The 13,992-nt window shown below is 31.6% G+C and overlaps 2 protein-coding genes across 4 annotated transcripts in view; one reads left to right on the top strand and one right to left on the bottom strand.

Annotated features, from left to right (window-relative positions):
• Cep290 (Centrosomal protein 290kDa) overlaps positions 1-13,992 on the bottom strand; it is a 154,335-nt gene that overhangs the window by 53,228 nt on the left and 87,115 nt on the right. The window lies entirely within an intron of this gene.
• The window catches only part of LOC140435118 (probable cytochrome P450 6a14), a 55,397-nt gene that overhangs the window by 13,857 nt on the left and 27,548 nt on the right, over positions 1-13,992 (top strand). For both annotated transcript variants that reach the window (XM_072523833.1, XM_072523834.1), the window contains exons 3-5: positions 1,284-1,444; positions 6,488-6,783; positions 12,367-12,576. In XM_072523833.1, the coding sequence (XP_072379934.1) occupies positions 1,284-1,444; positions 6,488-6,783; positions 12,367-12,576 (667 nt within the window). The remainder of the gene's footprint in view (positions 1-1,283; positions 1,445-6,487; positions 6,784-12,366; positions 12,577-13,992) is intronic.

The following is a 13,992-nucleotide window of genomic DNA, read 5'->3' as shown; positions in this document are numbered from 1 at the left end:
AGTAGGCGATTTAAAGTTTGTAAGTGTAAAATATCTGAAAACCAGATAAAGCTATAAACTTGAGTGTTTGTACCTACTAGAATATGAAAGAAACTTAATTGCCTACATGCGCAAAGCTCTGCAGTTCGTAGCATCATTGTTAACTCAAGTGCAGTTTCCTGACTTTTAGAGATGGTAAAGAGTTATTTTATGGTCTACCTACCACAGAGTGCAGGTAGGCCAGTAATCAGTTTGCAAATCGCGTCAGGTCTATTTTAAAATACTGGTTTTATTGCGGTGATGAGATTTTACTATCTATGAGTGCATTAATGCTAATGGTCATGAGTTTACTTATACCCTCAAGAAGAAGGTGGTGCGATAACTGTTACAACATAGAAAAATGGTGCTGAAAAAGTATCAGAAGACGTTTTCACTTATTAAATGGTCACGGCCACTTCACGAGAATACACATTTTACCTTGACTAATTCCTTTTTATAATCAAGTTTAGATGTGTTTGTTTATGTTATCAGTAAGAAATGAAGTGTTAATATTTGTTACTAATGGGTCAATGTCAACTTTACACATTTGATCAATTGTATTATCAAATAGAGTCAACAAAGCTTATACAACAATAATATTTATGGTTTATTGAGTATACATTTTTAGATGTAATATATTAGTTAAAATAGCATTAACATATTCGTTGTATATAAGAACTATATATATTTTTTTCAGAATTAATTCAATTCTCCTAGTTGAGAGAACTAATCTCATAAAACAACGGCCTAACAGCCCGAACAATCAGTTGTAGGTATTGTGTAAATTGTTGAAATTAAATGTAATGTATTACATTATTTAAAAGTTATTTATATTTATTCTAGAGGTATATTTTGGAAATGTGTGTTAATTTATTGAAATTATTTATTTAGCAGCACTGTTATAATGTATAAAAAGGTAGATGTTCTATTTATGATATAAGTTTGGGTGTGCAATATCTCCACCCTGTAATTATCAAATTATAATACACCGATTTTGGTCTATATTTGGGCAAAAATTATTGTGATGTCAATTAAATTTAAATTAAAAAACACTTAAGGACACTTAAGAACAAACAGAACACATTCAAAAAGACACAACAGACATTTAATTAAAAAGGGGGCACTTTGTATTAATTCATCTCTTGTAAGCAGAGGAACTGACAAAAAAGGACTAGTTTTTTGTTGTCTAACTATTTTGCCAGTTCCTCCGCTTATAAGTGATGTAGATTACTTTATAAATCAATTATTTTTCTTTATATTTTTAGGTTTGTAGGTCTATATTTCTTTAGTCGGAAAGCATTTTTGCCACTAGATCCAATATTAATTAAAGATATTCTCAATAAGGATTTCCAATACTTTTCCGATAGAGGCATTTATTATAACGAAAAGAAAGATCCTCTAAGTGCTCATTTATTTTCCATCGCTGGTAAGTAAAATATACATAGTTTAAAAATTGATATGAGTTGATATGAGTATAAGATATAAATTAATAAATTCACATAAAATTTATAATAATTTAAATTATTTCTTACGTGTCTGTTAAAGAAAAAAAAAGATGGTACAGTAAGCGATACAGTAGACTAGCACGAAGCTTGACGCTATGTTTTCGGTATTTTTTAAACTAGATACTATTCTAAAATGCATATTTTAGAATTTTTTCTTAAATTTTTTCCAGTAACTAATATTACTAGAGAAAGCCTGTGCAATTTTCTATTAGACAAGTTATTATTTAGTCTGCAGCTCGAAGTTAAAGATGGAAGCCCTAAGGAAACAAAACAAGAGGAAGATCCCTGTAAAAGATGGATAGACGACGTAGAGAGGGATCTTAAAACCATCAACATCAGGCAGTGGCGAAGGAAAGTATCCGACAGGGCAGAATGGAAGAACATTGTTAAGCAGGCCAAGACTCACAAAGGGTTGTAGCGCCATTAGAAGAGGAATGAAAAAGAAGCTCGAAGTTAAAGATATACAGGGCTATGACAATGGATGGAACATCAAAGAGAAACATATAGGGCTTCAAAAACGGATTCCTAATGTCAATCCTAGAGCATTATACGTGCTCTGTGCGGTTCAGACAATAAAACTAGTCATTAATAACACTGCCAAGTCTAGCAGTGAAACTTTGGGTTTTTTAATATGATGTGGAATATGAAGTGGATTATGCCTGTGTCTTTGTCTGTGTCCCCATGTCGATGCGATTTACTAAAAGAGCACGTAAAAAGTATAACTTTAAAACCATCAAGTGAAACAAGCTGGGGAGTTCGTTTTAATACTATTAGACCTCTAAAACAAGAACTTCTTCTTCTTCCTATGCCGTCCCCATTAACGGAGGTTGGCGACCACATTTTTAAAAGCTTCTCTGTCTTTTGCAACGTGGAATAATTCGTCTACAGTCATGTTTGTCCAGTCTCGAATATTTCGCAGCCATGACTTCCTGTTTCTACCTATTCCCTTTTTGCCATCGACTCTACCCTGCATGATGACCTGCAGAAGGCTATATTTATTATTTCTTAGTATGTGTTCAAGGTATGCAGTCTTGCGTACTTTTATCGTTCTCAACAATTTTTTGTCTCGACCCATTCTTCTCAGCACTTCCTCATTGGTGACCCTGGCAGTCCATGGGATTCTCAACATTCTCCGGTATATTCAAAGTTCAAAGGCTTCAATCTTTTTAACTATTTGCGCTTTTAGTGTCCATGTTTCTACCCCGTACAATAGTTGCGACCAGACATAACATTCAACAAACCTCAGTCTCAGCGCAATATTCAGATTTTTGTCACAGAACAATTGTTTGAATTTTAAGAACTTTAAGAATTTTAAGAATTTGAAAACAAGAACTAAAGAACATTATTACTGCATCAAATGTCTTAATTGGAGATCCCACCAGAGACACGAAAACGGATAGAAGACCAAAAAATTTAATTTATAAATATTTATTAGAAAATGTTTTCTTTATTACCAGATTGTTTTTTCTGACTGAATATTGTTGTTTTGTATTTCTAATTATGAAATGTCTATTTTCGCGTATAGTATTTTTCATATAAAAATGCGTTCACGTCACAATTTATATAAAGTGACGTCACTTATATTTAAAATTTCCAGAACGTCAACGTTAGAGTTCATATTTTCCTAACACAGCTAATAATACGAAACCCATACGGAACTGCTCGATCTTTCATAGGCGTCAACATGGTATAATAATCAGAAAAATGTAATCATCGTTATGTTGGGAATTTTAGAATTATATTGATTACCAATAACCAAAAACATTTGTTATTATTAATAATATAAATTTTATAAAATAACTCTTTAAGTCTAATATTCCACAAAATAATAATTTTAATTAAATATATTAGACAATTGTACGCAACTGGTACGAAAATACTTCAAATTTTTTGACAGTTCAGCGTGTGGTAAAATTGTTTAAAGTGTTGCCGCTTCTTTAGAGTTAGAATTTTGTTTATGTTTTGATTTCTTACACAATTTGATCATAATATATTATGTATTAACAAATTGTATTTATAAATACATATTAAATTTAGAATAATAGCGTTAAAAAGTAATTATTGTTGTGTATTGTGATTGTGCTATGCCATTATTTTGAACAAGAAATAATGGCGGGACGTTTTTATTATTAATGCTCTTAAAGTGGTAAGTTTAAAATTTAGAATATTTAATTTTGTATTAAAATGTTTTCTTATGTATTTAAGTGTGTTGCAGTAATCTTAAAACTAAGTGTATTTACTGTTAATATAATAGTTTGACAAATAGTTGACATTTTAAAAATTCCTCACTTACTAAATATTCTGATGTTTTGGCAACGCTGGGAGGTTCTGACGTCATAAATCTTGAATGACGTGCACGCATTTTTATATGAAAAATACTATAAGAGATTTAATTTTTGATTTTTTTTTTACTATTTTAATAACATACTTTTCACTTGCCAAAAAATAAACTTTTACGTTTCAAATGTTATTGGTATTTGTATACCAATTATGTTTTACTTTGTATTTTTAAACGGACAAATAAATTATGCCATCGTTAAGAATTAATAAAAATGTGAAACATTCTCTAGAGGGTGGCGGCACATTAGGTTTTCGCAAGCGGGCGGCCAACTCCCTAGGATCGGCTCTGACGATAGCCGAAATATTCAAAAACAAATAGAAAAACTTAGTAGTAAAACAATATTAGTAATTAAAGTAAACAAAAAGCGAAATTAAATATTATATTAAATGTAATTAAGTTTAAACAATGCTGCCAGAAGACCATCAAATATTAAAATGTTAAAAGATTAAGCAATAAAAATAAGAATAATACAACGTCCGTGATTAGCAAAAAGTTTTGCGTAATAAACGCGTAACCTGGATGTAATACCGGCAAGTAAAGATTTCACAACTTAATGGATTTCTGTACAAATGTGATTTAAACAGAACTATAAAGTAGTAACAGGTTGTCGATAATTTAGATGGACCAAATAGTTGCGTTGCCGTTGCAAAATTTCGTGAAATATTGAAAATATTAAGGAATGTCAGTTTCTAATTTTTTATTAACCGAATAGCAGTCTCTCGACTTCTTTAACAAACCCAAAAATAATTATCAGGCACAACAAGAAATTAATGCCAAAATTGGAAAGGGTACAGTAGAAGGCAGAATAGGAGCGTATGGATTGGGTATACGGAATGAAAGAGGAGAACGACTAATACAATTTTGTCAAGAAACAGATAATGTAATCATGAACAGCCAATTCAAACTACCAGCTAGAAGGCTAAATACCTGGAGGTCTGCCGCCGATAGCCCGCAACGAATAATTATAAATCAAATAGATTATTTTCAAATAAATAAAAGGTTTCGTAATGCGGTTACTTTAATATAAACCTATCCTGGAGCAGATATCAACTCCGACCATAACTTATTGCTTGCTGAACTGAGAGTAGGGATGAAAAAAACTCGAAAATCGGGCGTTATAAGAACGGTGGACATACAAAAACTGAAACAAAGCTAAAACAACAAATGCAAGAAGAAATAAACACAAAATTTAACGACATTGCAACACATAATAGGAAAGATATAGATACAATGTGAAACGAGATCAAAGATATATTAGTAACAACAACAATAAACAACATCAAACAAATAAGACAAATAAAACAACCATGGATGACACATCAGATTTTAGAGCTTATGGAGCAAAGAAGAGAGTTTAAGAATAAAGACGCAGAAAAGCACAAGGAACACCACAAAAAGGTACTTAAAGAAATAAAATTAGCAAAAGAATCCTGGCTGTTAGAAAAATGCTTAGAAATAGAGATCCTACAGAAAAAACATGATATATTCAATATGCACAGAAAGATTAAAGAAATAGCAGGAATATATAGAACAAAAATGCCCACTGCACTGTTTGATAAAGATGAAAACATACTATTTAATACGCAAGAAAAACTGGACAGATGGCAGGAATATATAGCAGAACTGTTCAGTGACAACCAACACATTGAAGTATATGACAACGTCGAGAATTAACCAACAATAACAAAATCAGAAGTAAGATCTGCTATAAGTCGTCTAAAAAACAACAAAGCGCCAGGATATGATGGAATATATGCTGAGATATTGAAATTGATAGAAGATAATCAACTTGACAGATGCCTCTGGTATTAAAAGGATTGAGGTCTGGATATACTTTATCTGTATTATCGAGATCTAGGTGACCTGGTACGCTTGAGTATCTTCCAAAAATGTTCGTACGCACCTGGACGTCGCTTTGAGAGTAGTACAGCTTTCTGCATGATCTTATAGAGATGATCATTCAGTCCCAGCCGTTTTATGTTTTCTACTAGATTTGTTGAGATGACAAGAGGAGTAAAGAGAATAATAAATATCGTCTGAGTCTTTTCCATTCTCCATTGTAGTAAATTTCTGACAGCCTCACTTAATATGTTGGTTGGTTTCTTGAGCTTGATATCTATATCGAAATTTATCTTTTTGGATCTGAGGTTCTTAAACGATATTTTTTAGGTAAATTTTGGCTGATCTTGAATGATGAGTATGGAATCTTAGCCTGGTTCAGAAAATATCTTTCCTGATGTCAACCAATTGTCAAATTGGATGATAGAATATCTACATAGTTTTGATTGACTTCATTGGAATCTCGCCCATGTACAGATTTACTCATACAGGTGCGCATTTTGCTTTCTTAGAAAAGTGGTTTATGCGCATTTCTGGTCCTTACCTTGATTTGTAGAGAACAAGTTTTCAAATTAAATGATACGTATTAACCAAAAAGTGTTAATTTTTTTATTAAAAAAAGTGGAATAAGAGTGGTGTGTCTGAGATATTTTTGATGTGTGGGTATATTTGTAATATACAACATGTCCACAAATTTGTTTGGTGTAAACTATGGAAAATATACCAAAAATTGATTTATAAATATTATTAATATTGTTTACATACTTTAATTCGTATATTGTAGGTACAAAATGGAAAAACTTGAGATCGAAACTAACTCCAGCGTACTCACCCGGCAAACTGAAATACATGTTTGGAACCATAGATAAGTGCGGACATACCATGACAAGAAAGCTACAAGAAATTGCCAACGAGAAAGGTGAAGTGGAAATTAAAGAAATTCTAGCAAGATATACGACCGATGTAATAGGTTCGTGTGCATTTGGACTAGAATGTCATTGTATGACTGATCCCGAAGCGGAATTTAGATTAATGGGAAAAAGAGCTTTTACTCAAACTATCGGGGATGTTTTAAAAATAGTTAGTATTTTTTTTTTTTAATTTCTTTTATAAACCAATATGTAAATAATGTTTTATTAATACCATCACAACAGTTTAAAAACTATAACAAAGTAAATTAACAAGGAAAATACCAAGTCTCAATTGCTTATTAGTGCCACTAATTTTACTAAAAATACATATGTGATGTATAATGAGATGACTGGATATTTTTAAAAATACCTTAATGTTTTTAAAGCAACGAGAAATTAGGAGACTTCTCTTCGATGGCGAATTAGATAAACTGCAAATCCAAGCTTACTGGAAGCTATTGAACGATGTTAGGAATAACCTTTTATTTCGACAATAAATCTACAGTTTACCCTTGACAAACACCATATTTTGCACTTTTTACATAGATAAAAGACGTTGAAATAAAAGTAGACGATTACATTTCTTTTCAATTTAAGTTCCAACCTTGGTTTACACGTATTTTGAAGTATTCACTTCTCATCAGGAGTACTTGTGGAAGCGTGAACTGAAATGATCATATCATTTCAGTTCTCAATTATTTGGTCGAGCTACTGCAATTTTTCCTGATAAAAGGTAAATAGCTCGAAACACGAATAATCATGTAGCTTGAATTAAAAAGAAATGAAATCGTCTACTGCACCCCATTAGCGCCTACAGTCACCATATGGACCCAGCTGTAAAGGTATGGTTTAACACAATAAAATTATAATAAAATAAGCAACCAACATTAGGTTTACTGCATAAATACTTTATTTAGACTTGTATGAACCCACGTTGATGAATACTCACAAATGTTTTATTAAATTTCTCAAACAAAGGAAGTTAGAAAATTGTGTAATAGTAAAAAGTGTTTGATAATGGACATCCGATTTATGTAAATATATTTTCAGTACCTTTTTTGGGAATACTTAGATCAAATCAATTTTACATTTTTTAAAACATAACTTAGTGTACATATTTTTGTATCAGGATTACAAGCGACAGTTAAAAATTCATGTAAATATTGCTCTACCCATATGGACCGACTAGGCAGTTATGTTTTCAAAACTTATATTTTTATAATTTCAGTGGACTGGCACGAAAGGAAGCTTTAGACTTGGCATATGAAGAAGATTATGTAACAGAAATTTTATTTTAAACGCCTGAATCAAATTTCCTTATGGATGAGGATTTAGGTGACGAAGACGAAGGTGGTTACCCAGATGTTGGAATTTGAATGCTCATCAAATTCTTTCAGGTACGGAAGTTGTATTTGCAGACTCTGAACGTCTAGGAGATGTACAATCAGACCTAAAGGCAAGTTATGATAACGATTTGTAGATATAAATCGATGATCCGCTACTTTGGGGACCATGGACTCAAACAGTTTATCCGAGGAAAGCCTGAAGATTTGGCTATAAGGTATGGTGTATGAATACATCTAGTGAATATTTGATAAACTTTGAAGTATATCATGATAAACTTTGAAGTATATTAGGAAAAAACCCTAGATCTAATGAGAAATATCAAAAATATTTTGGAAAAGCTACAGCTTCCGTAGTACAGATGATCGAAGAATTGAGTGACAAAGGATCTCTGATATATAAGTTTTTCGTTGATAATTTATTTATCAATACAAACTTAAATTAAGTACTCTAAAAGCTAATGGGTACGAGGTTACGGCTACTGTGAGTGATAATAGAATTCCTAGAAATTGTCGTCTTGTTTCCAAAAAGCAAAAAGACGATGGAAAAGAGGGCACGACGGGAATATTGTTCCAATACGTTCGTTGGAGGGACAACAAATTTGTAACTGTTGCAAGTACATGTTTTGGTGTTCAGCCAGTAAAAATGTAGAAAGATATTCTAAAAAAATAGCAATACTATACAAGTACCTAGGCCCTATCTTCTATCGCAGTATAATAACAACATGGGAGGAACTGATCTCATGGACCGTAAGATATTTCGGTAAGAAATAAAGGGCAATATTTCTATAAACTAAAATATACGGGTAATTTTATTTAGTTTTGGAGTCGGTATTCATTCCAAAAAATGGTACTGGCCAATATTTACGTAGGTGCCTCATTGACGCAGCTCCCCAAAATGCTCCATATGGGACCACCTTTTTTTTCCAAAAAAAAAAGATTTTTTTTTTTTATTTCGGCATAAATTTAAGGAAAATAAGTTGTTTTCACATAGTTTTAAATAAAATTATTGCATATAAAAAGAATTTTCTTTTCTCGGCGTTAATAGGTTTTATGTAATTTTGTTAGGAAATGGTAGATAGACTGGAAATTCTATTAAGGTTTCCAAACGAAGTAAAAAAAAGCAAAAGTAATAGAGCATTATGGACCAATTAGTCTCAATAGCAATACTAATATGATTATAAATTTGTATTAGTGAAAACGATACATAGATTCTAAGAAGACGTTACACGTGTATAATGTTGAGGTCTTAAAAGCATTTAGGATTGATCACAGATATAACAGCCAGCGTTATCTTCAACATATACAAATACGTCCAAACAAATCAGTTAATAATACAACAGTAGTTAGCTATGTCACATATATATTGTTGTATATTGCTGACCACCTTTTATATTTTTTATATTTTTATATAACTGACTGTTGATATAGTCCTATAGTTCTTACACCACTTTTAATGAATTTTTTGGTTGTATACATATTGGCTTACATATATCATCTATTTCAGCCTTTAGTTTCTTGAGGGACTGATGATGCTGTATAACTTATAAACAGCGAAACCGGTCGGCCAATCTTTCTCTTAAAATATACAGTATACTCCCTCTATAACGAACACGGTTATTACGAGATTTCGCTTATAACCAGATACATTAGATGTCCCGTGAAATTTCTATTGAACTATAACCGTCTATAGCGAGGCAAATTTGGTTATAACGAGAGAAAATAAGATCCAAAAACGTGTTTTTTACGTTTTTGGTCCGGTCGTGGCTATAAATAAATACCTTTTCAAACAGCCCCTCAGTAAACTTAACTGCAGCCCGCAATAAACTTCTTTACAATGAATAAATACAACTGTTTCACATCTTTAGAAAATATGATAGAATGATACTGGACCATTTAAAGCAGTTAAAAATGACAGAGTTCTTAAAATTGCAGAAGCAATAGTTTATGTTATCCTTGAAAATACGCTTTATACATTATGTCGTTGGAAAAAAATATTAGTACAGATTTTTTGTTTTAACGTATATCATTGATAATAAAAGGAAACAACTCTTTTATGTTTTAATATATTTCATTGACAATAAAAGTAAATAACTTTGTTTCAAAAACGCCATTCAAACAATATTTATTAGCATCTTATATTGCTCCGAATGGCTTCACTATAGGAAGTTAATGGTTTATAAAACTACAGATTCATATGTATGCACAGTATTATTATTGTCTGATATAACGAGATCGGCTTATAACGAGGTAATTAGTCTGTCATTTCAGTTCTCGTTATAGAGGGAGTCTACTGTATCTACAACAACTAACACGGTTTGTGAGTATTAGACCCTAGCCCCTAACATTCATTTTGCCACTTCCTATGTAAATAGGACAACCGCGATCACAAAATCTATTATAACAATAAACCATGGCCTAAGCGAAAATCCCTTGAACTTGGTAAGAAAAGTGTTACAAGCACGTCTTCGGTTGATCCTAAAAGGTATACCTATTTCAACTGCATATCAAGTTAGGATTAATTAAAAAACTGTCAAAGCTATGGAAAAGAATAGAAATTTTTTTTTTATATTTAAAACAAAAGTTTTAAACAACTTTAACAAATAACAATTACAAAAGCAGACTTAATGTTGATTTGGGATGCAACCTGTTTTTTACATTTCTTGATTCCCACTTGGATTTTTTTCACAAAATCTTGGAAATGTTAATGAGGAACATGAAAAATGTTTCTATCAAGGTATTTCAAGTATATAAAAATGATATCAATAATAAATGAAGTCCGAGAATGCTGGCTGACACTTATAAAGAAATGCACCAGAAGGAAAATACTCAAGAAAATCCCTCACGACCATCTTTTAATTTAGTAAACCCATACCCGTATAGCTGTAAATACGGGATATAAGAATCAGTCAATAAAACTTTTGAGACAAAGCATTGTATTTTTTTGCCCAGTGTAATAAGAACAGAAAAATATGTTACATGTATTGTATAAATCAAGATATACACGCCTGTTTTATTGACTATAATAAAGCACTCGATAAACTACGACATAAAAACTTAATGAATGTTCTGAAATCAAAGAAGATTGACTACAACAACCTCAGGATCACATCAAATTTATACTATAAACAGTGAGCAAAAGTACGTGTTAACGAACAGCTGTCAGAAGAAATTTAAATAAGATGTGGAGTGAGACAGGGATGCGTATTGTCGCCAATTCTTTTTAATTCCTACTCTGAAGAGATCCTGAAAAACGCTCTTGAGGGTGAAAGAGCTGGAATTAAGGTAAACGGAGTTCCCATTAACAACATTAGATATGCGGACGACACTGTGATCTGAGTATGAAAAAGAGTATGGTCTAACAATGAATGTCAAGAATACGAAATTTATGAGAATATCGAAAACTCAAAGAAATAACGAGAATCTTTTAATAAACGGAACCAACGTCGAACAAGTGGACAAATATGCATATCTGGAAACAATGATTAGCTCCACAAATGATTACATTCAGGAGATCAAAATCAGAATATAAAAGGCTAGAGCAAATTTCAACAAAATGAGAAGAGTGTTATGTATAAGAGATTTAAAATTGAAACTAAGAGTTAGGTTGGTGAGGTGCTATGTTTTTTCAACTTTTATGGAATGGAATTTTATATAACGGAATCTTGGACCTTCAATGCATCATCAATGAAAAAACTGGAATCATTCGAGCTGTGGGTGTATAGAAGAATTCTGAAAATATCGTGGACAGAACACGTCACAAACAAAGAGGTTTTGAGAAGGATAAATAAAGAAATAGAAATTTTAAATACAATAAAAACAAGAAAATTTGAATATTTCGGACATATTACACGTAGAGAGAAATACACCTTGCTCCAACTAATTATGTAGGGAAAGATCCAAGGAAAGAGAAGCATAGGGAGGCGTAGAAGGTCATGACTGCGCAACCTAAGAGAGTGGTACGGATGTACATCAAATAAACTTTTCAGAGCAGCCGTCTCAAAAGTCCGAATAGCTATGATAGCACGGAGATGGCACTTGAAGAAGCAGAAGATTGTATAAAGGTAGAAATCAGGAAAGAAAAACATGAATAGAAAAAGATTTTGCTATAAAATTTAGGAGAATGATTTAATTGAAACTCACTAGAATTCTTTAGAAATATCACTAAATAAGATAAGTCCGGTTAAGATTTCCAATTTTTTAGAGGAGAAGGAACTTGAAGAAGAAGAAAAAGCAAATACAACTTTTCTTTTATTATATTTTTTATCTTGTTTTGGTATTTATATAATTTTTCTTGCTGTTATTCCATATTGTTATTTAAAATAATTTATTTAAAATATTTTGTATAACTTGATTATGGTCATTTGTTAATCTCTTTTATATTTTCTCATTTTATTTTTGTTTTACAGGTAGTAATTCGCAGTTTTCCACCCCTAGCAGGTTTATTAGGTATCGGTGTATTTTCCGGAAATGTAACAGATTTTTTTAACCGAGTTGTAAGAGACACTATAGAATTCAGGGAAAAGAATAATGTAACAAGACCAGATTTTCTTCAGCTGTTGATACAGCTAAGACGTAACGGACAACTAGAAGAGGATGTTGCAGATGAGTTTAAAAAGGTATAAATTTTAAAATTAGAATAATATGTAACAATTAGGCCTACTGGTCAAAGTATTGTTGATTTAATAGGCCTACTGATCCAAGGCTTGTTGTACAACTTCTCTTTATCTATTCGTATATCTGGCAGTACTTTCCAGTTTTTAACTCTAGGATTTTTAGATCCTTCCATGCTTCGTCTTGTCATCTAATTTTTCATCTTTCTCTTCCTCTGTTCCTTAGCACTACCTTGTTTAAAACTTGTTTTATTATCTTATTTTCTGTGCTTTTTCAAATATAATTATATAATATATAATAATAATATAATATATAATAATTCATCATTCTTGACCTTTACGATACATAAACATGGCTATGTGAAGGATTTCTTGGCATGAGTCATATGATTCATCGTTACCTCTTTTTTTTCAACCATCATCTATTTTCTTCCCACCATCAATTCTTTTAAATAATATTTTACGTTCCTATATATGCAGATTTTTTCAACATCCAGGTTTCGCTAATAAAAGTCGCCATTCTTTCTTAGTGTGGAGAGTTCTGTCCATTTTGGCTTTGTTTAGAGTATTTAAGATTTAACCTAAATTTAGTAACAACTGGGTTGTGATCAGAATCTACATCAGCACCTGGATACGTCTTTACGAATTTGATAGAAAAAAACTAGAAAAAGAAGAATGGATGGATGAAAAGGAAACAGACATTGCAAACGAATAGGAAAATGAGTCTAGGTATATTCAGAATAATAAGAAAAATACAAAAAAAAAGGAGAAAGAGAATTAAGAGAATGACAAAAAATATTGAAACATGGAACGTGAGGACGCTGCTGGAAACAGGAAAAATGAAAGAACTAGCGACGAAGTTAAAACAATACAAAATAGATATTGCAGGAATTCAGGAAATCAGATGGGGGGGGGGACATGGAAAAATCGAAAAGAAAAATTGTACAGCATGGTACGCAGGCGAAGAAAAGCAGTGATATGGAGGAACGATATTTATGGTGATAGGATAAAATGAGACATAAAGTTATGGAATTTAAACCCATAAGTGAAAAAATATCATACATTAGAGTAAACAGCAAACCGAACAAGTTGTCCATAAAAAATATCTATTTACCTACAGAAAACAGTGATGCCTTTTACTGTTACTATATACTAATATAAAAATATACATAAACTACAGTTTTCCTTACATAAATACTCCACAAGAAGCAGGTATAGAGCAATGTTTACCCCAATTAAACAGCGTTGTTTCACTTACCCTACGTACGTACTCATGGTACAATGAATGCACAAGGTATGATACATAATGTTCCAAAATCGGTTCGCTTTCACGCATGACGTAGTCAAGAACGCTTATTCCCGCAACATTTGAATGTAGTTGTATAGGAAAGACTTTTAATTTTAAGTTTTTTTATATAATTT

The sequence above is a fragment of the Diabrotica undecimpunctata genome, chromosome 2, assembly GCF_040954645.1.
Source record: "Diabrotica undecimpunctata isolate CICGRU chromosome 2, icDiaUnde3, whole genome shotgun sequence".
Lineage (NCBI taxonomy): Eukaryota > Metazoa > Arthropoda > Insecta > Coleoptera > Chrysomelidae > Diabrotica > Diabrotica undecimpunctata.
The sequence above is the reverse complement of the archived record's forward strand: the minus strand, read 5'-3'. Positions and strand labels throughout refer to the sequence as shown.